General features: G+C 38.6%; 1 protein-coding gene and 1 long non-coding RNA gene across 3 annotated transcripts; one reads left to right on the top strand and one right to left on the bottom strand.

The window, feature by feature from the left end:
* aff3 (AF4/FMR2 family, member 3) lies at positions 1–27,738 on the top strand. 2 transcript variants are annotated; one of them, XM_051958431.1, is made up of 19 exons: positions 1–608; positions 4,131–4,175; positions 9,528–9,602; positions 10,381–10,414; positions 10,960–11,017; positions 14,185–14,236; positions 15,037–15,071; positions 15,216–15,408; positions 19,204–21,144; positions 21,258–21,382; positions 22,458–22,623; positions 22,700–22,803; positions 22,945–23,008; positions 25,143–25,279; positions 25,368–25,439; positions 25,560–25,653; positions 26,553–26,602; positions 26,708–26,916; positions 27,013–27,738. In XM_051958431.1, exons 1-19 carry the CDS (start codon positions 537–539, stop codon positions 27,132–27,134), a joined length of 3,648 nt encoding a protein of 1,215 aa, XP_051814391.1. In that variant the 5' UTR covers positions 1–536; the 3' UTR covers positions 27,135–27,738. The 2 variants fall into 2 exon arrangements, with proteins under 2 accessions (XP_051814391.1, XP_022062720.2); XM_022207028.2 differs by having other exon boundaries at positions 2–608; positions 19,204–21,135.
* LOC127536999 (uncharacterized) lies at positions 2,647–3,826 on the bottom strand. The gene is made up of 2 exons (XR_007946267.1): positions 3,347–3,826; positions 2,647–3,021 (listed from the first exon to the last, which is right to left on the bottom strand). It is a non-coding gene; the product is annotated as an uncharacterized LOC127536999 (long non-coding RNA).

The following is a 27,738-nucleotide window of genomic DNA, read 5'->3' on the forward strand; positions in this document are numbered from 1 at the left end:
CATTAGTATTTTTTTTAACTTCTAATGAAAATGTAAGCCACATATATCCTAAGGACTTCAGAAGTCCCTCATTATATATTGTCCTGTGTGTCACATGTTGTGTTTCCAGCTTTCTGTTCCCAGGTGACCAAAGATCCGTGAATGCAGCTTCCGGGTGTCTGCTGGTCTGGATCATAAAACAGATCACATGTCTGAGTGTCCCACACTCTATTTTTAGCAGCTCTTTGCGACCATCACGTCTGAATTCACGCATTTCAAACTCACAGCAGCAGCGGCATCCTTCCACATCCACGGAGCTCGGCGGAGTCGTGATCTCCCTGCGTGAGCTGTGCGTGTGTGTCATCCGTGACGTAACACCGCCCCGCCCACATCTCCCTCCGTCCGCCTCAGCCACACACTCACACACTCTGAGGAGGATCCACGGCGGAGGATCCACGGACCGATGCCAGCGTCACGGCGGGGGGAAAGCAGCGCACCCACGGACGGGTCTCCTCCCGGGCATGGACACCGGAGGAGCGCTCTGAGCAGCAGGAACCATGCCTACTGCCCTCGGTGGCAAAGGGAAACTTTCCGTTGTGTGCTTTCTGCTCCGATGCGCTTATTCTCAGGTGAGGAGCTCTGAGTGGCTTCTAGTCTGGTTAGAGGAACATCCAGGTACCTTCATGTGGATCTGCTCCAGACAACACATGCTTCTAGTTTGGCTTTCTGGTGTTAAAGCTGCATTTGTGTTTAAAGTCTAGTTCTGCTAAAAGTGTCTTCAGGGATTTTGGGATTTAGTTTTAGGCTTTTTTCCCTTCTTTTTTCTGTCTTTTTTTTCCCCATTTTTGTGGCTTGATTTTAAGCTCCTTTTCCCTCTATCTTTTATTATTTTTGTGATTTTATATATACTCTAGTTTTTCCCTCATTCCAAAAAGGGTGATTTGATTTTTAGGCTTTCCCCGCTATTTTTTCTGTCTTTTTTATTTTTGTGGTTTGATTTTAGGCTCTTTTTTTCCCTCTTTCTCTTATTAAATTTTGTGATTTTATTTTTTACCTTTTTAATTTTTTCTTTTTTCTGGAATTTTCTTATTTGATTTTTACGCTTTTTTTCTTTTTTCTCTCTTTTTCAATTTTTGTGATTTTTATTTCAGACTATTTTTTCCTTTTTTTAAAAAAAATTGTGATTTGATTTTAGGCTTTTTTTTAAATCTTTTTTCTCCATTTTTTAAAAATTTGACTTTAGGCTTTAGTGTTGTAGTTCCATTGATGCAGTTATTAGACTTGTTTGTGATTTAATTTAAGGCTCTATTATCACTTTTCCCCTCCTCCATTGCCTTTTAAAATCGATTTGATTTTAAGATTTTACTTTGGCTTTCAGGTGTCAGAGTTGCAATGGTTTAGTTTTTAGGCTTTTTATGGTTTGATTTTAGGCTCTTTTTTTCTTTCATTTTTTAAAATTTGTGATTTCACTTTAAGGCTTTCAGGTGCATCAAATTTTGCGGATGTTTAACTCGCTTCTTTGCGCTTCAGGTATCCTCAGGAATTTCATGATTTTTTTTGTAGAATACTTGCAGCTAGATTAGGAAATATGAGAATTATTTTGTATTAATTCATACTGTATTGGCAACATCATACAGATTAAACTATGCATTTTAAAGCGCTCAGCACTGATGGAAGTGCTGTAAAAAAAAAACTTGAAATTGAGCATGACTCCAGTAATTGCAGATACTTAAAGAATGTAACAGGTGTTTACTGGTGGAGCTGGCTTGCACGCTGCTTGTTGCAGGTGTTATGATGGGTTGTGGTTTTGTTTGGCCCTGAGGGGTTTCACTCATCTGGGTATTGCACCACAGCAGAGTGGATAAAACATTTTGCACATGATAACATTCACACTAATGGGGCCATGGAAGTGTAAACCAATGAAGGAGGCCAGATTTTTTCTTTTTTTTGTCCGTGAACCGCCACGGGCAGCTAAAATACCGACTTGTCTGAGATTATGTTTTTCATGCAGTGCCTACGGCCTCCTATCTGCCTTGTGGTTGAAATAATCAGACAGTTTTCACACACACACAGTATTTTCCATCCGCAGGCTCTTAGACTCTAACCACTCAGACACTGACCTCAGTGAGTCATGCATGGGAGAAGAGACGTACACGTGCACGCATGTTGCACCACACACGTTTAGTAGTTGCTTCTTATGCTGCACAGACGACACCAAAGACAAGAATGTTTTTAAGATCTAAATAGGATGTAAAGTGTAGATTGTAAGTTAAACCTTGTAGACTGTAAAACTGGAAGGTGTAAGTTCAGCAGGGGATAATGCATAAAACTGTGCAGCTTCAGAATGATGTGAAGTTAAACAAAACCAGACGAATGCAAAGAGACTTTGATAGGATCAGAATAAACTGGGTCAATCTGTAACTGAGGGACTTTTGAAGTCCATGGGATATATCTGCATACATTTCTTAAAAAATAAAAATAAAATAATGTTTTTTATGTTCATTGTGAATATTTATTTATGAATCCCATAATTATTTATTATAGAAACAATCACTTATTAATAAAAAATGACTGGATATCACTAAAATATCAACTAAATAACGTCTGAATTTAACACCAACCACCTTCTAATGAGCTAAACAATAATAAAATGAGCTGATTCACAAATAGTTTGGATTGTGTTCTTTTATTAAGGTGAGATAATCAGGACAGATATTTCTTTTTTGGCAATATATCAAATCCTATATGGAAAATAACAAATTAAATCACTTCCCACTAAGTTCCCCGTTCCAAAAACTCCTCTCCAGGAAGTGTGTTAATTCCAGATCACATGACCTGCTCCTCATGATGTCATTTCCTCCTGAAGAAAAGACTGGAAGAAGTGTATAATATGCTCTAACTTGCATTAGCACAGTTGAAGTTCTGCTCGTGATGGCGTTGGTGAAACGTTCCTGGAGAGGATTTATGTCTCGTATCTTCACCTGATACCCCATGGCCTTCAAGTGTCCCCAAAGACAGCGTCAAACGCATCTTCTACGATATCTGAAGCATAAAGAAATAGACATTATTCATTTTCCTACATATGGAAACTTATGGCCCACCCTGTAGTGTGGGAGTCAAGTGTGGATTTATGGCAGGTTTACTACAATATTTTAAGAAATAACTTTAAATTTAAATTCTAGTCAATTGTATATATAATATTTAGAAGAATCTTTCTCTAAAATCTCATGTGGTGTTTGGTTATAGGCGGCCATGTTGGTTTTAGGCCTGAAAACAACCAAAATGTCAACTATGATGCAAAAAGTAATGCAATTATATACTGACTCATCTGCTTTCACTCACAAACAGACAAAGGAACTAAACTCACAGTCAAATGAAACTCACTCCCACACAGACACTACTGCACAGATGGGAAGGTGAAAGCAGCTTAAAGAATCCATCCTTTGTCTTCACACTCGAGCAGCATAGATCTGGGTTGAAAAGGTGAATGTGAATCGTGACCTGAATTGTTGAGGGACGGACAGAAAGAGAGAGAGAGAGAGAGAGAGAGTGGGGTTACCTAAGATGGATGGAGACAGAAAGTTGCTTGCAACCAAATCGGCATCCGGCTGATCGTCTGCAGCTGTGATTTCTAAGATATGAGTCATCAACATGCTCCACAGACCTCTCACAATGACTGCGCGTGTGTGAGACTGTAAGGCTTACTGTAAAAGCGCTGCCACCACTTTTGAATGCAGCAGTTAAAAAGGCGGGAAGCAGAATGCCGAAGGTGATTTTTCAAATTGTGTGCGTGTGTCTTTGTGACTGAGACTGAAACTTTGCATCGTGAGACAATGGCTGGTGAAAGAAATGAGTGTGTGCACCTGCTGTGTTTGTACTTACTCTATTTGTGTGTACATGTGCGCTGCTATATTTGTCAATCAGCGCGACTAAGTGTGTGCTGCGCTGCACTTTGCTCCAGCTAAGATGCTCAAATATAGTTTGTGTGCACCGTCAACGGTCACTCGGTCCGCTTGTGTTCGTCTAGTTGATGCCTAAACCTGCGTTTGTTGCTTTAAAGTGCTGCAAAGCTCCACCTGAGTAACTATCAGCAGTAACTTCCTGCAGCGTTCTCCTCATTCACAAATATGTCTGTTGTTCTGTTTGCTCAGGTAACAAGAAGCCAACACCGCACCTGTGCCAAAGAACTTTTCAAGGTAAGGAACAGCTTGATTGTGATATTTTTGTTGTTTTTCTTTAAAAGCAATTATTAATTGTTGCTTTCTGTTGTGAATCGGGTAAGAAGGCTTTTGTTTACACCTTTTGCAGGGAATATGTTGCAGAAAAATGTGAAATTAACAGAGTTAATTTCATTGAGTGACTCCACAACATGCACTTGTTTGTCATAACTTGCTTGTAAATCAAAATTTTTTTAATTTGTTTTTTTGCTCCTGTTTTATTTCTGTTTAAACTGGGTCATTTTGTTCCTGTATTTTCTATTTGCTGCTGTCCAAGAGGTTTTTAATCCCAATGGGATTTCTCCTGGTTAAATACAAGTTAATAAATAAATAATAAATAAATTCTGATATTTACTTCAAATCACCCTCTCATTAGATCATGTGCATCATGTTAAAGTTTCATTTTGTGTTTCTTAAAGTAGCTGCATTCGATTTTTGCCAAATTTTAGTCTTTAAACTCAACAGACCTTATAGGAGGTGGATTTATCGATATTTATCAATAGATTTTATACGAGGAAACACCAGCAGCAGTTTAAAGGGGCTCATGATTACATGCATTATCAGTTCATCTGCAGAGACGTTTCTCTGATTAGTTAATGAACACATTTACACTGTGCAATGTCAGAAAACAGCCAAATATCGCCTCTATGTTCTACAAAATGCAAGGTAGGGGAGATAAAAAATGCATGCCTTCTTGTGCGATAGTTTTTGGAGACGCTGGCACCAGTTTTTTAAATATTTTTAAAACATGCAGAGCTTTGTGCACCGTTTTGACTCGACAAAGACACACCTTTCTGACTACTTTAAAATGAATGAGGCTAAAGTGAAGAGCAGCTCACTGAACCTGTGGTGAAGAAAAGGAAAGTCACAGTGTGAAAACGGTGTAGTCAGAGGAGGAAATCACACACACAAACTGACACCACAATGCCTCCACTAAATATCCTTTTTTTCTTCTTCGGTTGCACAGATACTGTGAGTTGATCGCTTTGCAATGCATCTCTGTTTCATACATCACAGTAGGATTGTATCGTGAGTCAGTCTGTGATTCCCACGTCTAATCCAAAGGGATATACGCCCTCTGTCAAAAGTTTTAGGACACTGTCTCATTCTAATAAAGTAGAACCTGTCCTACAACTTCTGACAGGGGGTGTATTTCATCATATGGATGTGATCAGGGCAGGACTCTGATCATACATGTAAAGTTTCAGGCAGATTGGAGCATGTTCAGGGCATTTACACAGCATTTGAAATTTCATGGCAAAGGATCAAAATTCCAGAGACCGCCACGGACACGCCCTTTGACTTTGGAAAAAGATTTTAATAACTTTGGATCATTAAGGCCTCCTGTATGTACTGGCCCAATTTGAGGTGAATTGGAGTTTCCCCCTAGGAGGAGTTCACTCTAGAAAAAAATGAAAAATGGGCAAAATCGGACATTCAACGCAAAATAACTCACTTCCTGTTGGGTTTGGAATGTGGCTGTCACTGACTTTTTTGTTCAGCCTGATGTGCTGCATATGTGTACCAAATTTGGTAGATACACCCCCTGTCAAAAGTTGTAGGACAGGTTCTACTTTATTTGAATGAGAAAGTGTCCTAAAACTTTTGACAGGGGGTGTATTCACATATTTTGTCTGCTCAAAGCTCGGAGAGTCCAAACATTCAATTCGACATCAGAAAAAACACACAAAAGCAGCAAATCCTCGCACTGAGATGCTGTAGTCACACATTATTTGGTATTTACTGTCATAAACTATAGAACAAATCCTTACATTGGAAAAACTAGACGCAGGGAATGTTTAACATTTTCCTACCATCGCTGTTAGCTGAGCATTATAATAGTTACAGAATAGTCTGACTCACCGGATGCAGGCTGCAGATAGAAGCGTACCACTGGCTGCACATTTCACTTGATTTTCTCCTCGTCTTCTGCTAAAAATCCCAACACCCTGCAGGCTAGCAGCCTACTACACTGAAAAATTAAATGCTGGCCAGGATTTGGATTGTGCAGTAATTTTTTTCTGTGAATGATCCATTTTAATGACAGCTCCTGCCTCCCTGCGTGCCGGTGTACCGCTAAAACAATTCCGGTCACTGCAGGATTATTTCACAACATTAGCCATCTACTGGTTTTTTTCTCTCTCTATTGCAGAATGATGTTGAGGTGCAGTCAGACCATTCTTTGTTGCAGAATGATCTGACTATGCATGACCTGTTGCATATTAATTTTCTGGTCAGCAGCATTACAGGACGTATAATTTCAGCCATTATATATATATAAAAACCAACTGTTATTCTGTGCTATGTGGCCCATTGTCCTTCTGTCTTTTCATGCTTTGCTGGAGTTCTTTACTTCTTCCCTGTGTTCTTCCACTGGAGCAGGAGCAGAACAATATACTAGATACAGACAAGGAAGTGGGAGGAAGATAGCAACACATAACGCTCCACCTGGGAGACCTTGTTGTTGTTGGCAGAGGAAAGGGTTGAGGGCTGGTGCTGTGTCCTTTGTGACCGAGGGAGGAGAGATAATGAAGTGAAAAGATGAGCGGAGAGAGGAAACACTCGGCCTCCAGGGCTTACTGTGGAGGGAGGAAGAGGAGAAGATTTAGAGATCATCTACCGGGCTCATAAAAATGTGTCATCTTAGGAAATGATAAAATAAATAGCCTGAGATCAGACTTTTCTTGGTCTTAACCCTCGTGTCGTCCTGCACGTCAAATTGACTCATTGTAAAGTTTGAAAATGTAGAAAAAAAAAGTGTTTTCACAGTGAAACTTCTGATGTCCACATTTGCAACATTTTTAAACATTTTTTGGAGAAAAAATAAATTTTAAAAATGTTTCTTTAAGAACATTCACATAAAAAAAATCTACCAAAATCCAGCAAATTTCGCTGGATTTTGGTTGATTTTTTTATGTGAATGTTCTTAAGAGAATATTAGAAGTTTTACTGAAATATATGTAATAACTTTAGATATTTTTAGAATTCTTTTGGAAGATTTTTACTCTTTTTTAAATTTTTTTTTAACCAAATTTGGGGCATTTTTTAAAATAAAAATTTTAAGGGAAACTTTTGAGAAATTATTGGAATTTTCTCCCTGAAAGTTCTGCAAATTTTCAGAAATTTGGAGATTTTTTTTGCTGAATTTTTGTTTTTTTTCAGAAAAGGAAACAATATTTTTTTGGTGCCTGTAAATGAGGACAACAGGAGGGTTAAAGATCGTTTGAAATTCTGGGAAAGGCACAACAAAATTGGCCTGCATGCACGTCTAACGCAGCTATAAACCCACAGTAACATCACAGTGTGTCTGCTTTTGGTGGGTTTCGTTACTTTGGACAGATGTGGTCTCTCTTTTTCTAGCTTGTATGCTATGCTAAGCTAAGTAGCTACTGTCTATACCCAGATAGATGTGAAAATGATAAGAATCTTATTACCTAATGCTAAGAAAGACACTTAAAAAAACAAATTTCCCAAAATATTGACTTATTTGTTTAAGATTTAAGATGCACATTCTGGCTGCACTCAGCCCACCAAACGCACCAATCATCAGACATCAGAGCTGATAAAACGTGACCTTTTCCAGAGCTCACTCACTCCCGCAGCAGTCAAACAACCTCATGCCCTCCTTTACTCAGTGACGGCTACGTGCACACACATCACTGACAGAAATCCCACGCTTCCACATTATTACACAGCGGAAGAACCGGATCGTGCTGAAATGGTAAATGAACGGCACCAAATTAAGGCCACTTTTTCAGCAGCCTTGAGGTCTGGTTTGTCTGAATGTGACTGCAGGCAATCGAATCAGAAGGGATCATATTCAGAGCAGAGACAGTGTGCTGTGGCTGCAGAGCTTTCTGCATGTGGATGCAGAGCTTTCTGCATGTGGATGCAGAGCTTTTTGTGGATGCAGAGCTTTCTGCATGTGGATGCAGAGCTTTTTTGGATGCAGAGCCTTCTGCATGTGGATGCAGAGCTTTTTTTGGATGCAGAGCCTTCTGCATGTGGATGCAGAGCTTTTTTTGGATGCAGAGCTTTCTGCATGTGGATGCAGAGCTTTTTGTGGCTGCAAAGCCTTCTGCATGTGGATGCAGAGCTTTTTTTGGATGCAGAGCCTTCTGCATGTGGATGCAGAGCTTTTTTTGGATGCAGAGCCTTCTGCATGTGGATGCAGAGCCTTCTGCATGTGGCTGCTTTCCTCTGGACTGCAGAGAGAACAAATAAGATGCAAGGTGGATTCTCATAACAGGCCGGGTGTATGATCATGCAGATTCAGCGCACACTCTGATATGTTCCCTCAGGGTTATCATTTACGTTACTTTTGAGTCGTGCTTTGGTAAATTCTGAATATACTCAGTGAACGCAGGTCTTTGCCAAGCTCATCCCAACCTGTTTCTGGTTTTACACACTAAAGTTTGGACGCGTCTTCTCATTCAGTGGCTTTTATTTACTTATTTTACACATTGTAGACATCAAAACTATAAAAGAATACATATGGAATTAAGTTATAAACAAAAAAGTGTTAATCTTCAGTAGTAATCTACAATGTAGAAAATAATAGAAATAAATTGAATGAGAAGGTGTGTCCTAACTTTTGACTTGTGTTTTATGTGTATGGATGTTAATCTGCATCAAAAACACTTATGGACCAAAGAATCCTACTGATTGCTTATAATCCTATCTGGGAATGTTAGAATTTATTGCATTTAGTTATTATACTGATGAGGCACAGTTATGTGCAGTTATGTAGCACATGGATGAAAGGAATTGTCTGGATGAGCCCAAACTTTTGAACAGTAGTGAATGTGTTCTTCAGTTGGTCTGAGGATTTCTTACTGCAGTTTGAGGCGTCTTTTCTGCTCCTCTCCCCAGTGAAAATGTGTGTAGCTCTTGTGCAGTGAAACCATGATTTGTTCTCCTTTAAAACCAGGTCTGTTGTCAGGTTTTAGGGAACACATGCTGCATATGAGCTGCTGCTGCTGCACCTGTTTATGTATCGGCTCTGATGAGCTGCGGTTTCTAATGTACTCCACTCTGACTCATCACAGCCACTGAAAGCTGTGATCCGCATCTCAGCCTGCACTGGAGGCTGAAGCTAACCCACATATTCACAGCCAGACTCCCCCTGGTGGGGAGGAACAGCCCTGCTAATGAGAGCCAGCTGGCAGACATGGCTGCTGCACTGTACACGTGGAAATGGACGTTTTATTCCTAAATAAAAAAGAAAGAAATGAAGAAGGCTCTGGTGACAGGTTTAGGACGCCTGAATGTTCTCATCAATCACAGTGGCGTCTCACCATTGACCTCTGACCTCTCGTTCCTGTTCCTCAGGACATGACTCAGTCCTGGCCATCCCAGCAGGCCTTAGGGGGTGACCAGGCCCAGCGGATCCTCTACAACTCCAAGGTCTGTGTGAGTCTGTTTGTGTTCTATCTGTAATGATTAAAGAAAACTTTATACATGACTTTATGTGGTCTGTTTACATGTGTTTCTGAATAATGTTGCATTCAGGATGGAAAGTCTGTAACTTAGTGCAGTCAATGTATACTCAAGGGACTTTTATTAGTCCATGGATATATCTGCTTACATTTTTATCAAAAGTAAAAAAATAATGTTTTTATGTTCATTATGAGCTTGTCTTTACAAATTCCATCATTATTTATTATAGAAACAATCACTTATTTAAAAAAAAAATCACTGGATATCACTAAAATATAAACTAAATAACCATCTGAATTTAATACCAATCACCTAAATGCTACAATTTAAGTTTTTTAGATATTTATATAATTTTAATTTTTCCCCATGCATTTTTGAGAATGATACTTTGTTTTTTCTTTGCCTTTTCCCCTACATTTGACTGTAAAATTACATTATTTTTATTGCATTTAAATCCCCTAAAATGCTAATTATTGTGCAGATATTTGCTGTCATTTTCACTTTTTGTACACCTTTTGAATATTTCATTGTTTGTTTGTTTCTGTAGAACTTTTGCTGCCAAATTCTCACGTTGTTTTTACAGTTTTTTCTTTCACTTACAATGTGGATAATGTAGATTTTCAGAAGAAGAATAATGTGTGGAATTTTAAAAGTCTCTGCTTCTGTTCCATCATTTGTAGGAGTGCAGTGGTTTACCCGTTAAAACAGAAATATGTCTGACTTGTTCTTGTCATTTTTTCTAAAGGATGCGAAACAGCCGGCAACACAGCAAAGACCAAGTATGTATTTTTTCTCTTTTGGTTTCTGGTTTGTGCAATAATTTTCACCTGGTTCCCTTTAACCCTCGTGTCATCCTGGAGGTCAAAACTGACCAGTTTTAAAGTTTGAAAATGTGGAAAAAATATACATTTTCCACAGTGAAACTTCTGATGTCCACATTTTCAACATTTTTGGGAAATCTTTGTACATTTTTTGGTGCAAAAAAGAAATGTTGAAAATATTAGAAATTTCACTGATATATATGGAATCACTTTAGATCATTTTAGGACTTTTTTGAAAGAATTTTATTTGTTTTTTAAAAAATATTTACAAGAATTTTCTTGCCAAATTGGGGGAATTTATTATTTTTTGAAAATAAAATTTTTAAGGGAAACTTTTAAGGAATTATTGGAATTTTTTTCCTGAAGGTTTTGCAAATTTTCAGATATTTGGGGAATTTTTTGCTGATTTTTTGGGATTTTTCTCGTACAAGGAAACAATATTTTTTGGTGCCTGTAAATGAAGACAACAGGAGGGTTAATATGTGGTTTCTGATCTCCGGCAGGTCGGGGGGATGTTCAGCTGAGAGCGGGCCGTCACCCTCACGTGGCACCTCACAAATCGTAAGTGGAACATGAAGAAACACGATCCGCCAAAGGTCACCAAACCTGAACTGCTGCTGTGACACTCAAATAAGCGATAAAATACGACACACACAGAACTCAGCAAGTTCATTAAAATGTATTATGGACCCCGCCACAATAAAAGCCTGAAGGATGGGGACAGGGAGGGTGAAGGGACGTAGACTTACAGGCTCGATCAGTTCGCGGTGTTTCAGGCTGCAGGTCGGGTCAGGGGTCACTTCACATTCCTGCAAGCTGTCAGCGGAGACCGATGTGCTCCTGTTTGTTAACTTTTTACATCCTCCTTTTAATGTGAAACACATGTTCAGCCATGTAGCCAACTGCACGTCTCACATTATCCCACAGCCGTTATGTAACAGAGCAGTTTTTTTTGTTAGCTTCTGAAAAATATTTAGAAAAGGTCTTTTTTTCACACACGAGATTTGTTTTTGCCGTCTAATTGAGACATGTTTAGTTACGTATCCTTACAAGGCAAACAATTATGAGACCTTACAGCAATCTTTAGCAATTGAAACAATATTTTAAGCTGACTGGAAATATTTATCTCCATGGAAAATTCATATTAAAATCAAAGCTTATGAGAACAGACTGTACCGTTTTTGTAAACGGTTTATAAATTTAATTTAATTAACCCTTGACTCCAAGCAGTTTCTGAGTGCTTTTTGCTTCTGTGACTTTTTTTCGTCACTGTAAACTTTTTTTCACTGCAGTATAAAGTCCTGCATCTCTATGGAAAAAGCACAACAATGGCTAAAAGCAGAGAGAACTCAAATGCTTTTCTTGCAATATACCAGAGGAGTCAAACTCATTTTAGTTCAGGTTCCACATTCATCCCAGTCTGATCTCCAGTGGACTGAACCAGTAAAACCACAGCAGAGTAACCGATAAATAACCACAACTCCTAATGGTTCATTAGTTTTAGTGCAAAAAGTCCATACTGAAAATAATCACATTGAAGGAATTACCTTTTTACAAAGTTGAATTTCACCAACATTCAGCCTCAGTTTATCATTTCCACATTTTTTGGTGATTTTTTTTTAAAATAATACTTTAAGGGAAACTTTTTTTGATAATATATTTTCCAGTGAAAACTTCCACATTTTTGGAAAATTTTTGAAAATTTTTTGGTGTAAAAAAATATTTCTTGAAGAACATTCAGGAAAAAAAAATCAATCAAAATCCAGCGAATTATATTACAAGTTTTACTGATATATATGTAATCATTTTAGATATTTTGGGGATTTTTTGGAAGATTTTTTACTAATTTTTAAAAAACAATTTACATTTTTTTAAGTTTTACATTTTTTTCCTGCCAAATTTCACCTAAATGCTACACTTTAACATTTTTTAAAATATTTATATAATTTTATTTTTTCCCCATGCATTTCCACATATTTCCACATCATAACTTCCAGATCAGAGTGTCTGCAAAGGAACACAACATTTAGTCACCTGGGACTGACAAAAAGACACAAAATGACAAAAGTCAGACAAAATATGATAAAAATGAGACACAAAGTGACAAACAACACAAGCAAGACAAAAAATGACACAAAACGACCAAAACAAGACAACAAGACAACAAAACAACGAAAAAAGCAAAACACAAAATGAAAAAATAAGACAAACAACACAAATGAGACAAAAAGGAAACACAAACCTACAAAAACAAGAAACATGAGACAGAATATTACAAAACCAGACACAAAATGATAAAAGAACAATGACATGGTCTAGAAATTACTTTAAATTTACATTTTTTACATTTTTTACAAATTTACAGTTAATGTCTTCTCTGTAATTTTTACACTTTGAGGGCCGGATTGGACCCTCTGGAGGACCACTTTTGGACCACGAGCCACATGTCTGACACCCCTGCAATATACCAAAGTTAAGATAAAAAGATAAAAAAAAATAAAGCTGAATTTCTTTGATTATTTATATTACGCATTTTACTGTGAAAAAAAACTTTGGAATCAGTACACTCAACATTTTCCAAAGGTGCAACCAGGACTGGAAAACATCCTGCAGATATTCCCCTACGTCTACAAACTATTCATGTACTGCTCTGCATGTCGTCTCCAGAGAGATATTTTCCTGTGCTGAATGCATCTTAAGAACAGCTTGCTGAGAACTGTTTGCGAGCCATGCTACATTTATTCTGTTAAGTACGTCTAATTATGCTCCCAGCCTCCCTCATTTGTTTCCATCCTTCTCTGTTCTGTGTAAAGACAACCTGCTGTTCAGCTAAATAGCTTTTGAATTTTTGTCATGTCTTTAATGCTGAGGAGGCACAATTTTGGGATTTTTACAGAATGTGGTTACTACAGTGGTGTGTTTTTGGTTAGTTTTAGTGAGATTTTGACATTATTTGATTTCTGAGTATAGATTTGATTCATTTTCCTGAAAAAAAGTTATATCACTGAGGTTCAGAAAGTTGAAAATCATTTTTGTTAGAGGCGGCCATGTTGGTTTTAGGCCTGAAAACAGCAAAAATATCAACAATGATACGAAAAGTCCTGCAGTTATATGGTGACCAGACTTAAATGTTGAAATCTCGGGATTCACTGATTGAAGCATGTCCTATCAGACTGGGTGATGTTTCTGTGGAGTCACAGGAGTGCCACATCAAAATATAAATAAATGAATAAATGTGGAAATATAAAGAGAAATAAATAAATAAATAAATAAATATAAAGAGAAATAAATGAATAAATAAATGTGGAAATATAAAGAGAAATAAATAAATAAATAAATATAAAGAGAAATAAATAAATGTGGAAATATAAAGAGAAATAAATAAATAAATATAAAGAGAAATAAATAAATAAATGTGGAAATATAAAGAGAAATAAATAAATAAATAAATGTGGAAATATAAAGAGAAATAAATAAATAAATAAATAAAAAGGAAAAAACAGAAAAGTAAAAGCAAAGACAAAATTTTGTTTTTTATTTATTTATTTGTGTTTATATTTCCACATGTATTTATTTACTTATTTATTTGTCTTTATATTTTCACATTTATTTATATTTTGATGTGGCACTCCTGTGACTCCATAGTTTCCAACCACATAAATAGCTTTTAGTGTCAATTTCCAAGTTATTTCAAAGGGAGTGCTGGATTTGTGACTGTCTGTTTGCAGGATGCTTGCTGATGACCTGAAGCTGAGCAGTGACGACGACGACAATCAAAGGGTAGGAAACCATCATCTTTTCACATTAGCAACCGTTTCTTTAACCCTCATGTTGTCCTCATTTACAGGCACCAGAAAATATTTTTCAAATTCTGAAAATTTGCAAAACCTTCAGGAAGAAAATTAAAGTAATTCCTTAAAAGTTTCCCTTAAAAATTTTATTTAAAAAAAAAAAATCCCCCAAATTTGGCCAGAAAATTCTTGTAAATGTTTTCAAAAAATTGCTAAAAATCTTACAAAAAATTACTAAAAATATTTAAAGTAATAACATATACATCAGTAAAACTTCTAATATTTTCTTTAAGAACATTCACAAAAAAAATCAACCAAATCCAGTGAAATTCGCTGGATTTTGGTTGATTTTTTTGTGAATGTTCTTAAACATTTTTAACATTTCTTCTTTTTTTTCCCACCAAAAAAGTTTCAAAGATTTCCCAAAAATGTTGAAAATGTGGACATCAGAAGTTTCACTGTGAAAATACATATTTTTTTCTCCACATTTTTAAACTTAAAAACGGGTCAGTTTGACTTGCAGGACGATGCGAGGGTTAATTGTTCTTTAGAGGTTATTCTGTGAGGAAACCACGAAAGGAGCAAGAAAAAGAAAGTGCAAAGCAAAACTACTGCTGAATGTGTGGCAGCTCCTCCTGAACAATGCCTGTTTTTCTGGTAGTGTTTAATGGTGTTCTGACACACCCCTATGCCAAGTATGTGAAGACAATCAAGCAGCCGAGGTAATCCACTGGGACTTTCTGTTTGCTGCAGCTGTGAATGATAAGTTTCGTTTTTCTTTCCCTAAAGGCGATCCATGAGTCACTTTCTTGGGACAGACACAGGTATTCACTTTTGGTTATTGTGGAAATGATGTGTTTCTTATGTGTTTTTGTCTGTAAATGTAAGTCAGACTGTGTGAATAACAACAGTGCTGGTGTACCTCCGCTGACCCTCTCTGATGTTTACGTGTGTGTGTTGACTGACAGCCTGTCAGCACAGCGAGCACAGCACACAAATGGCAGGAGGCTGAGACATTCCAGCTCCAACTCCTCAGCCTCAGACTCCACCGCCGAGTCGGAAAGCAGCAGCCTTCATTCCCGGAGCCCCAGCCGGAGTCCAGAGGTTCACCCGGATCCTGGGTCACCCGTCCACACTCATCCGTCCTGCCACAACGAGGAGGTACGAAAAGCTCCTCTCCTGCTTTTCTGTCTTCGCCACTCGTGTCTTCCTGTTTGTGTCCGTTTGGGTGGATTCTCTACGGGGAGCAGTGGGCTCAAGGCAGGTGTGGGACGGGACGGAGGGACGGCGGAATGAGGACTGCTTGTGGGTTGGAGTGGGGGGTTGAGGGGCAGAGGGACTGCTGGGAATTAGTGCCTTGGTGTCATGTCAACAAGGCTGAATCTCAACCCTGCAGGTCAAACTGACCCTCTATAAAGTTTGAAAATGTGGAAAATAAAAACATATTTTCACAGTGAAACTTCTGATGTCCACATTTTCAACATTTTGGGGAAATCTTTGAATATTTTTTGGTGGAAAAAAAGAAATATAAAAAATAATGCTTCTTTAAGAACATTCACATAAAAATTGCTGGATTTTGGCTGATTTTTATGTGAATTTTCTTAAAGAAAATATAAATTTTACTGATGTATATGTAATCACTTTAGATATTTTTAGGATTTTTTGGAAGATTTTCACATTTTTTAAAAAATATTTACAAGAATTCTTTTTGCCAAATTTGTTTTTTTTAAATGAAATTTACAAGGGAAACTTTTCAGTAATTATTGGAATTTTCTTCCTGAGAGTTTTGCAAATTCTCAGAAATTTGGGTAATTTTTGGTGATTTTTTAAAAATAAAACGTTAAGGGAAACTTTTCTTGATGATATATTTTCCACAGTGAAAACTTCCACATTTTTGGAAAATTTTTGAAAATTTTTTGGTGTAAAAAAAATATTTCTTTAAGAACATTCAGAAAAAAAAAATCAATCAAAACCCAGCAAATTATATTACAAGTTTTACTGATATATATGTAATCATTTTTGATATTTTTAGAAAGATTTTTACTAATTTTTAAAAACATGTTTACAATTTTTTCAATTTTTTAAGTTTTAATTTTTTTTCTTGCCAAATTTGGGGGATTCATTTATTTTTTTAAATAAAACTTTTAAGGGAAACTTTTAAGGGATTATTGGAATTTTCTTCCTGAAGGTTTTGCAAATTTTCAGAAATTGTGGGAATATTTTGGGGGTTTTTTTCAGACAAGGAAACAATATTTTTTGGTGCCCGTAAATGAAGACAGCAGGAGGGTTAAAGAGGAAAGCCTTTAGGAGGTGGAAGTCACCAGAACTAGAGTTCATTTTCACAACAACAATGCACAAGAGAATATGGAGCAGTTGGGTTTTATCATTTCAAATAAACACCATTTGATTAGAGGTGTAGACACGGTAGGTCGGTATGATGGGTGTTTGGAGGCGCGGGGCTTTGTGGGGGTTTGGTTTACGCTTTACAGGCGACCAAGGGGAAACCTGCTCCTCTTTTATGAATGGAAGGCCCTGTAGCCGACTGCATTGCTAAACATGCACCACATCAGGCCCCTATAGAGTCAGAGAGGGAGGTGGAGAGTGTGTTTGTGGGGGGGGGGTACGCCATGTGTTTTTCATTTACTCCGGAGTGTTTGAGTGTCTCCCAAGGAAAAGCCTGGGGGTTGGATTTGTGGAAGCAGCAAATCCAGAGTTCCAGGTAGTGAGAGAAAAAGGGTGGGACAGAAAGAGAAGGGAGGGCAGTCGAGACGGTACAAGAGATGCAGTGTCTTCTCTGGAAAGAGGGCGAGCGATGAGGGGAGGGTGGGTGAGGTGGGTGAGGCGGGGGTCAGTGTTTGACTTGAGGAGTAGAGGGGTTTTAATTTAGAAACAGAGAACGAGAGAAAGAAGTTCGCTGTGGAGCCGTGAGTACCCTCTCTGTTTTGTGTTGCTTTCTGGTGTGTTCTGCTGATTCTTCTGGTTAGCAGTGGAGCAAACATTATGTGAGTCATTTGGAGTAATTGGATGGGGGTTGAGCCACTGTAACAGCACAGAGAGAGGGAGTCCGGTGTGACGGAGTCCATGTAGCGAGCACTGAAAGGAGGTCAGAATGTCAGCTGCAGCTTCGCTTTTTGGCATAAATCATAATCATAGTCTGTCTTCTGAAATGTAAGTAGTTCCTAAAGCATCTGAGCTAGTGAGGCATTCATGTTTTCAGGTTCTGTTTCAACATGCAGATGTTGATCCATCTGTCATTCCTCTGCTTGGTTAAGTATCACATTAACTCTCCTGTTTTCATTTACGGGCACCAAAAAATATTGCTTCCTTGTCTGAAAAAAAATCCAAAAATTTAGCAAAAAAAATTCCCCAAATTTCTGAAAATTTTCAAAACCTTCAGGAAGATAATTCAAGTAAGTTCCCCTTAACCCTCGTGTCGTCCTGCAGGTCAAACAGACCCAATTTAAAGTTTGAAAATGTAGAAAAAAAATCTATATTTTCACAGTGAAACTTCTGATGTCCACATTTTCAACATTTTTGGGAATTTTTAAACATTTTTTGGTGGAAAAAAAAATGTTAAAAATGTTTAAGAACATTTACATAAAAATCAACCAAAACCACTGAATTTTGCTGGATTTTGGTTTATTTTTATGTGAATGTTCTTAAAGAAAATATTCAAAGTTTTGCTGATATATATGGAATCACTTTAGATATTTTTAGGATTATTTTGGAAGATGTTTACTATTTTTTTTTTAATATTTACAAGAATTTTCTTGCCACATTTGGTGGATTTTTGAAATAAAACTTTTAAGGAATTATTTGATTTTCTTCCTGAAGGTTTTGCAAATTTTCAGAAATTTGTGGAATTTATTAGCTGAATTTTTGGATTTTTTTTTCGACAAGGAAACAATATTTTTTGGTGCCCGTAAATGAGGACAACAGGAGGGTTAAAAGATTTATTTTGAAAAAAATCCCTCAAATTTGGAAAGAAAATTCTTGTAAATATTTTCAAGAAATGAGGAAAAATCTCCAAAAAAAGTGATTCCATATATAGCAGTAAAACTTCTGATAGTTTCTTCCCATTTTCTTTTTTCCTTTGAACTGAAAATTGTATTAACCTTCTTAAGCTCTGAGCAATTTCATTGTTTTTGGCTCATTTTAGAGCTCTTTCTTCACTGCATTGTAAAGTTCCGCACCGCTACAGAACAACAGCTAGAAATACAGAGAACTTGGGAATGTTGTCTGTGCAGCAGTTTTACCATAAATCATTAAAAAAACATTGAAAAAAGCCTGGAATAAACATGCACAACATTTTTCCAAGTGCCCACAAGCGTTACCAATGCTGGGGGAAATGGTAGCTCTGCATTCTTTAGATGTTTTACTACTTACACTTTTAATTCGTCTCCAGACTTTTCTTCCATCTGCTCTGTGTAAACACAGCCTGCAGTTCAAAAGTCACATAATTTTAGTTTTATTTGTCACTCTAAAATGCTATTTACACATAGTTACATCATTAATATTACAATAATATTAACTATATGGTGGGGTGTTCTTTATCAGATGTCACAGATCTCTAACATTTTAAAACTAAAGATGTCTCATATGAATTAAAGTCTGTGTAGCACAACAAATGGTTAGATTAATGCACTTTTCTACAACTCATGACCATGACGTGTACCAGCTGGACTAATTTCACACAGTGTATTTTTCATGGTTTGTTGTCATTAGGTGCTAAGTAGGTTTGTTTTGTCACACAGGAGAATGAAATTACTGATAAAGTTTTACAGAAAAGGAAATTCAATCAAATCCCAGAACCCAAATTGCATTAAAAATAATGTTTGTTTATATATAGGCTCAAAAAGTGTGTAAAAACTGAATGAATCTCAGCAAAGTTTTACACGTATTTACTTTCTGATTCATATTTGCCGTTTTGTCTCTTGTTTGTTTGTGTTTTTAAAGACTGACCGTCCCTCTGCTGCCCAGTGGCAGTTAGATAAATGGCTGAAGAAGTCTCAGAAAAAGTCTGCCCGAAGTGAACCAGATCCCTCTCAGAGCATTCCCAGACGCCTGCTCTCGCCTCACACCCAACGAGCCCCATCTCCAGCCCGGTCGTGGGACAGCAATCAGGAATACAGTCCCAGCCAAAGTCCCATTCCCAGCCCGCAGTTCAGCTACAGCCACAACCACGGCTCCTTACCGAGCCCCGGTTACAGCTACTGCCCCAGCCCCAGCCCTTTCCCCAGCACTTGTCCAAGTCCCAGCCCTAGTCCAAGACATAGCCTGATCCACAGTCCCGTTCCGAGTGTTTGCCCCAGTCCGTGTGGAAGCCCAGAAGCTAGCCGTAGCCCTAGCCCTATACTGAGGGATCCTCCAAGAAGCCCAAGTCCCAGTTTACCTGCTCCTTCCAGGGTTTGCCACTACCCTGAGGTGCAGAGCCACCACCAAACACAACCTGGCCTGACAACCAATCCCCACAGGACAAAAATCCGGCCATGGATTGCCCCTTTGCCTAATGCAGATACGAAGAGCAAGCCCTCAAGTAATACTCATCTTCAGCACAGACCCAAGCATCGACCCCCGCCGGACCGAGACCAACACCAAAGCAAGAAGATTTCTGTGGTTTTATCCTCTGATCAAAGTCAAAGCCGCAAATCTAGACCAAAACCTATTTTTCATTCCAGCCCTAAAGAGCTTGCTGAGGTTCCTCAAGCTAAGAACACATCACATGTTGAACGATTCCAGAGTAGCAGGTCCAACCACAAGTCCCGACCTCCGTTTCCACCGAGCTCACAGCAGAGTCCCACAAGGACAAAGCGCTTAGTTCCCTCTGGTTGTGAAGCCAACACTGGTCACAGTTCTCACTCCCAATCTACCTCTAAAGCTGCTCATAATTCCAACACTGGGTTGAACCCTCGGCTTATCTCTAGCCTGAAGCATAGGTCCAACTCTTTGGACGCTACAGCTCCAACATCTACACATGTTCACCAGGCAAAATCATCACAGAAGAAACCAGAAGCGAAGGAACAGGAAGTGGAACACAGAAGGGATCATCTGACCCAAGTAGACAGGAGAAAACACGAAAGAAAGGAGGACAGACACAGGGAAAAACTACAAGGGAAACGGGAGAGAAAGGAAGACAAGAGGCTGGCGGAGGAGCAGCTACTGAGACGTCCCTGGATCTACAGTTCGGCTGAAGAAGAGGAGGACGACGAAGTGATAGAAAGGCAGAGGAGAAGAGAGGAGGCAGCAAGAGGGGAAAGCAGGAGGAAGAGGGAGCAGCAACACCGACACGAATGGCCAAAACAGAGAGGGCCGAGCAGCACCGAGCGACACCGCCTTCAGGACGACTCGCACCATCAGGGGAGGACAAAGAAGGGACCCAGGAGTGAGGAGGACAGACACCTCTCACCTCCTCCTCCTTCACGTTCCCCATCTCCTCGTAGACCATCTTCCTCGGCCTCTTCCTCTTCAAATTCAGATTCAGAGTCTGAATGTCCGGCTCCAGTTGCCAAAGCTCCAGCAGACTCCACCTCCAGACTCACCAAGAAAGGCCAAGACTCCGGCAGACCTGACGCCAACAGGCCGAAGGCGGTACAGCCCAGAGGAGCCGGCTCAGGTACCCCAAGCAAGGGGCAGCAAAAACTCTACACCCTGGTCCCATTTGGGCGAAGTGAAAAGGCCCCACCTTCCTCCCAGCGAGGGCTGAGGAACCTGGTGGTGCACATAGACCTCTGTCTTCTCAAGAGGGTCCCAGATAGCACTACGAACTCCCCTGTTAAGAATCCCTCCTCTTCCTCCTCTTCTGCACCAAACAAGGACAAGCCAAGAGAGGCTATGAAACACCTGTTTGTCCCTGAGACGCCGACAAAAGACAACAAAAGGAAACGCAAGGTAGATGATGTGCGTGTTCGGTTTTCTCTTCTGCTGAATGTTTCTACAAGTTGTTGTGCATCGATATGTGGCAGAAACAGTTTCTCTTTAAATCATGCATTTGTGTGTTTGTGTGTGACCAGTTGGAGAATGGTGTGTCACACAGAGAAAGCAAGAGAAGCCTTCCTTATGCAAATGACCTCTCAGGCCCCACAGAGTCCTCATCTCTCACAGCTGAGAACCTCGTGACCGAAACCACGCACAACGGGTAAAAAAACACGTTTTGTCTCAGAACTGCGATTCATGCTTAACCCTCCTGCTGTCCTCATTTACAGAAATATTGCTTCCTTGTCTGAAAAAAAATCTGCAAAAAAATTCCCCAAATTTCTGAAAATTTGCAAAACCTTCAGGAAGAAAATTCCAGTAATTCCTTCATAGTTTCTCTTAAAAGTTTTATTTTAAAAAAAATTCCCCAAATTTGGCAAAAAAAAATTCTTGTAAATAGTTTCGAAAAATTTGTAAAAATTTTCCCCAAAAAAATCCAGCAAAATTTGCTGAATTTTGGTTGATTATTATGTGAATGTTCTTAACAGACATTTTTAACCCTCGTGTTGTCCTGTTGGTCAAAACTGACCCGATTTAAAGTTTGAAAATGTGAGGAAAAAATATGTTTTCACAAACTACTGATGACCACAATTTCAAAACTTGTTGGGAAATTTTTGAACATTTTTTGGTGGAAAAAAGAAATGCTAGCTAAGAACATTTATATAAAAAAAAATCAACCAAAATCCAGCAAAATTCCCTGAATTTTGGTTGATTTTTATCTGAATGTTCTTAAAGAAAATATTAGAAGTTTTACTGATATATATGTAATCATTTTAGATATTTTTAGGATTTTTTGGGGAAGATTTTTACTCATTTTTGAAAGTATTTGCCAGAATTTTCTTGCCAAATTTGTTTTTGTTTTTTTAAATAAAACTTTTAAGGAAAACTTTTAAGGAATTATTGAATTTTCTTCCTGAAGGTTTTGCAAATTTTAAGAAATTTGGGGAATTTTTTTGCTGAACTTTTGTCAGACAAGGAAATTTTTGGCACCAGTAAATGAGGACAACAGGAGGGTTAAAGTTTCTTTTTTTCCACCAAAAAATGTTCAAAGATTTCCCAAAAAATGTTGAAAATGTGGACATCAGAAATTTCACTGTGAAAATACTCTTTTTTTCCCCACATTTTCAAACTTTAAAATCGGTCAATTTTGACCCGCAGGACGACACGAGGGTTAAAAAGGTGCGATTCCAGTCGCCTATTAAGTGGTGTTTGCTTCCGTGTGATGTGTGTCCTTGCAGGTACTTGGAGGAGTACTTGGACAGTAAGAGGCCACTGTCCCCACTGTCCCCCTTGTCTCCTCTCCCTCAGAGCCCCGAGTCCACCAAATCTACCTCCAAAACAAAAGCTCCAGAGCAGCAGAACACTCCCAAGAACAAGGACAAGAACAGAGATTCAGCCATAAAGGTAGCACAGAAGAGCCGCTTGTTTAGATCATCACAACTACACTGCTGCTTTATTTCACCTCTTTTTCCGCACTCAGCCCAAGATGGAAGTGGAGTGTGTAAAAGTGTCAAAACAGCCTCAGCCACCGTCTGAGACGTGGGGCCCTGCAGGACACCGAGGGACTTTACCAAACCATGAAACGTGAGCGATCACACCGAGACATCGCTGCACAGCCCACACGGGATGTTTGTCAGATAAACACACAGCAGACACTTCTGTGACTTACTGATGGCATAAACACAACTCTCTCTGGTATTCCTGTGTTTTTGTGTCATTTTCCAGTCCTCACCATGCTGAGTACTACTTACATGAAGCTAAGAGGATGAAGCACCGCGCTGATGCCATGGTGAGTCATTGATCTCTGATGGACTATAGATTGTTGGCTGTGATGTTGTACAGTCACTGAAAAAACCCCCCCACAAATATCAGTTATAAAAGCAGCTTAACGCTCCTGGTGTCTTCATTTACGGGCACCAAAAAATATTGTTTCCTTGTCTGTAAAAAAAATCCAAAAATTCAGCAAAAAAAATTCTCCAGATTTCTGAAAATTTGCAAAATCTTCCGGAAGAAAATTCCAATAATTCCTGCAAAGTTTCTCTTAAAATTTAGTTTAAAAAATCCCTCAAAATGTGGCAAGAAAATTCCTGTAAATATTTTCAAAAAAAAAAAAGAGTGAAAATCTTTCAGAAAAAAGTCCTAAAAATATCTAAAGGGATTCCATATATATATATATATATATATATATATATATATATATATCAGTAAAACGTCTGATATTTTCTTCATCATCATCCAAAATCCAGCAAATTTCGCTGGATTTTGGATGATTTTTTTTTGTGAATGTTCTTAAAGAAACATTTATTTTAACATTTCTTTTTTTTTTCCAGAAATGTTGAAAATGTGGACATCAGAAGTTTCACTGTGGAAATCCATTTTTTTTCACATTTTCAAACTTTAAAAATGAGTCAGTTTGATCCACAGGTCAACACGAGGGTTAAAGAAATCAATAACCTGCTATGGAGTAGGACTATTTCAGCTTCGAAATACAGTAAAAAAAACTACAATTTGGCGATAGTTCAGGTAAACCAATGACTATGTGGAGCTTTCAGCGGGCAAAGAGGCAGCTGACAAACACTTTCTGCTCCACTGGTTTACAGAGAGAGAGAGAGTTTGTAGAGATTTGTCCTGATGTGTTTAGCGTAGCTTAGCATAAGACCTGCCTAGAGGTCACAGAGTTAAGAGAAACTACAGATCATGTTGCAGTGATGCCTCTCTGTATGTTGTTGTTTAGACTCTTAGGTAGCCTGTTTGGTAGGTATTACAGCACTATTACATGACTGCACTCATGGGTCGGGCCACATCTCGGTTAAACACCCGTCAGGTTTCGTGACCGCATCTTGCACGGTTGCAGTTGTGTTGACAAGATCTGTCCACACACAGACAGACACATAAACACCCATCAGAGCACTCAGAACTACCTTTGTGGTAGTTCCCTCTGCATGCGCTGCTTCCAGGACCACAATTTGCCACGATGGCAACACACACAAACACAGACGAACTCCAAAAAGGTGAAAACACAACCAGCTATGCTTTCACAACAGGTAAAATTATGAAGCCTCCAAGTGCACCAAACTGGTTAATTACACTGCAAAAAGTCAAAATCTTACCATGTCTATTTGTCTTATTTTTAGTCAAAATGTCTCATCCCACTTGATTTAAGATAAATTCATTTAACAAGAGACATTTCAGCAGATGGAGGGATTTGTTTTAAGACAATCTTGTTTTAACCCTCGTGTCATCCTGCGGGTCAAATTGACCCATTTTAAAATTTGAAAATGTGGGGGGGGGGGGAAAGTATTTTCACAGTGAAAACTTCCACATTTTCAAAATATTTTGGGAAATTTTTTGATGGGAAAAAAGAAATGTTAAAAAAAGTTTCTTTAAGAACATAGAAGTTTTACTGATAAATATGTAATCACTTTAGATATTTTTAAGAATTTTTTTTGGAAGATTTTTTTACTCATTTTAAAAAAAAAATTACAATTTTCATTTTTTAAATTTTAATTACTTGCCAAATTAATTAAGGAATTTTCTTCCTGAATATTTTTCAAATTTTTATAAATTTGGGGAATTTTCTGCTGAATTTGGTGCTGTAAATGAGGACAACAGCAGGGTTAAGACAGGGTTTCTTGTTTTGAGAGGGGCATTTTTTCCAGTGTATGGACTATTTTCTCCTCCAGACGGGTCCAAAAAAGTCCCCCGTTTTTATTTAGAATCACAGAAGCATGCAGAGCAACTTCTTTTTAATGGAATTTAAATCATGACTCTCAGCTGTGTATGTTTATTTTGTCACCAAGACAAAACTCTGCCATTTTTAAGTCCTGCCACAACAGATGAGTCTTGCTTCTGAGCACACTGTTGAAGCATTCTTTTAATCTTTGCTTCTTTTTTCTCTGCCTTTTCTGGTGTTTTCCTTCCAGGTGGACAAGCTGGGGAAGGCTGTGAACTACGTGGACGCTGCTCTCTCCTTCATGGAGTGTGGAAAAGCCATGGAGGAAGGGCCGCTGGAGGCAAAATCTCCTTACACCATGTACTCAGAGACGGTGGAGCTCATTAGGTGAACTTCACACATGCGAGTAATTTGAATTTGGACATGGAGATAAACACAAACTGCAGCTCCAGAGCTAACAGCGCTGTGTCTTTAGGTATGCAATGAGGCTGAAGAGCCACTCGGGGCCCGGGGCGAGACAGGAAGACAAACAGCTGGCGGTTCTGTGGTGCGTATGTCATCTCCGTTGTTTATGTCGCATCTATCATCACGCTGAAGGACCTGCACTTTCAAGATGATTTGTGTTCTGTGCGAGTCTCTTTTCTCATTTGTGTCTGTGTATCCGCAGTTTCCGATGCCTTGCCCTCCTTTACTGGCAGATGTTTCGTTTAAAGAAGGACCACGCACTGAAATACTCCAAAGTGCTGCTCGACTACTTTAAGGTGCGTCTAAAACAGGAGAGTCAAACTCATCTTAGTTCAGGTTCCACATTCAGTCCAGTCTGTTCTCCAGTAAAACCAGTAAAACCACAGCAGAATAACCGATAAATAACCACAACTCCTAACGGTTCCTTTGTTTGAGCACAAAAATGTTCACATTTAAGGAGTTATCTTTTTGCAAAATATTCTGAACAACCCAAAATTTCTGAAGAAAAACAAATTCAGTTCCATCCACATTCATCCTCAGTTTATCATTTCCACATTTCAACTTCCACATCACAGAGTGTCTACAAAGGAACACAACATTTAGTCACCTGGAACGGAATGATACAGGATTCTACTTTATGATCAAAGTCAGACAAAAATAAAAGACAAAAGACAACAAAAACAAGACAAAATATTACAAAACCGAGACAAAAAATGATAGAAATGAGACGAATGACACGAAACAAAACAAAAAAGTGACTAAAAATTAGAAAAAAAAGTCTCAAAGCAACCAAAAAATGGACAACGCAAGTGAGACAAAAACAAAACGGCAAACGAAGCAAAACACACAATGACAAAAATTAGGGGGGAAAAAAACAAACAAGCAAGACAAAAAGGAAACAAAATGATGAAAATGAGAAACAAAATGACACAAACAGCAAAAAAAAAAGACAAAATATGACAAAAATGAGACACAAAATGACAAAAGAACAATCTAGTATTTTACTTTATGATGAAAACTTCTCATGATCTATAAATTATTGTAAATTAATAGTTTTACATCGTTTGTCTAAAAACAAGTCTGAGTTTCCATTTCCACTCAGATAAGAGGACTTTTTTCTCTTTATGGACAGGTAGAACACAAACATTTAGGCGTGGATGATTGAAGCAGCCTCATTATTTTCTTGTGATTACAGAGTTCTCCCAAAGTGCCTACCACACCACCCTGCTGGACCGACTCTGAGAAGTAGGTGGATAATAACTCTGCATTTCAGGCTCTCTGTTTATTCCTCTTGGCTCCTCTCCAGCCACTGAAGCTTCACTCTTCTGCTCTACATGTTTTCACTCCCAGGGGTGCAGGAGGACCCCCTTCTTCACTCTCACCTAATGCCAAACACATCAGCCGGGGTTCACACGGGGGCAGCAGCAGCTCTGCCTCACTCATAAGCATTCCCCAGCGCATCCACCAGATGGCAGCAAACCACCTGAACATCACCAACAGCGTCCTGTACAGCTATGAGTACTGGGAGGTGGCAGACAACCTGGCCAAGGAGAACAAAGGTACATGTGGTGGCAGCAGTCTGTCATGGAAAAGTGAAGTGTCTAATTTCTGTGTTTTAGATTCCTTAAGAGCTCCATCTTCCTTTCTAATTCCAGAGTTCTTCAACTACTTGAATACATTGTCTGGGCCATTGACTCTGCACAGTAGCATCGCTCACGCCGTCCAGTACACCAGACAGGCTCTTCAGTGGATTCGCATCAGTGCCAAACTGAACTAACACAGAGAGCTTTTACTGGAACCTGCACAATGGATCTCCAGGATCCTCTACTGTAGAGGAGACTAAACTCTGGATCTCTATGCAGCTAACCGGACGGCACTGGTGTGGATACCTGCTGTCCAATAAAGAGGATGAAGTCCCACAGAGCCTGTCGTCCATGGAGTATGTTGAGGTGCTTCCTCATTGTGTGCAAAACCTCCTGAAGGAGCAATCTCCCCGTTTACCTGCACACATCTTCTTCCTCATTACTGGGTTCGTCTGAGCTGTGGATGATTGATGTCTCCAACCATTTGCCAAATGTTCCGTGGACCTGAAAGAAGTCACATGCAGTCATATGTACAAAGCCTTTGTCACATTCTGGACTTTTTCTCTGGGGCCAAAACAGGAGAAAATGCTACAAAACAAAGGACCAACCAATCCTATACCACTTTCTCCAAAGTAGAAAACTTGTCTGCATCGTTTGCTAATGAAGGTTGTTCTGACTTACTTTTAAAGTATCTCATATTTTTACTTTCATGTGTTTTTACTGTGCAATATTTGATGGATTATTTGTTTTTAGAAAAAAAATGAAAAAGTATGAGAGAATAAAATGTTGGTGAGTTTA

Source organism: Acanthochromis polyacanthus, chromosome 14 (genome assembly GCF_021347895.1).
Source record: "Acanthochromis polyacanthus isolate Apoly-LR-REF ecotype Palm Island chromosome 14, KAUST_Apoly_ChrSc, whole genome shotgun sequence".
Lineage (NCBI taxonomy): Eukaryota > Metazoa > Chordata > Actinopteri > Pomacentridae > Acanthochromis > Acanthochromis polyacanthus.

Excerpts from the sequence above, each read along its gene's own strand:
- aff3 (XM_051958431.1), top strand. The coding sequence starts at position 537 with ATGCCTACTGCCCTCGGTGGCAAAGGGAAACTTTCCGTTGTGTGCTTT. Across the intron at positions 25,280-25,367 it reads GAGACGGTGGAGCTCATTAG|GTATGCAATGAGGCTGAAGA; the intron begins GTGAACTTCACA and ends CTGTGTCTTTAG. Across the intron at positions 26,917-27,012 it reads CCTGGCCAAGGAGAACAAAG|AGTTCTTCAACTACTTGAAT; the intron begins GTACATGTGGTG and ends TTCTAATTCCAG.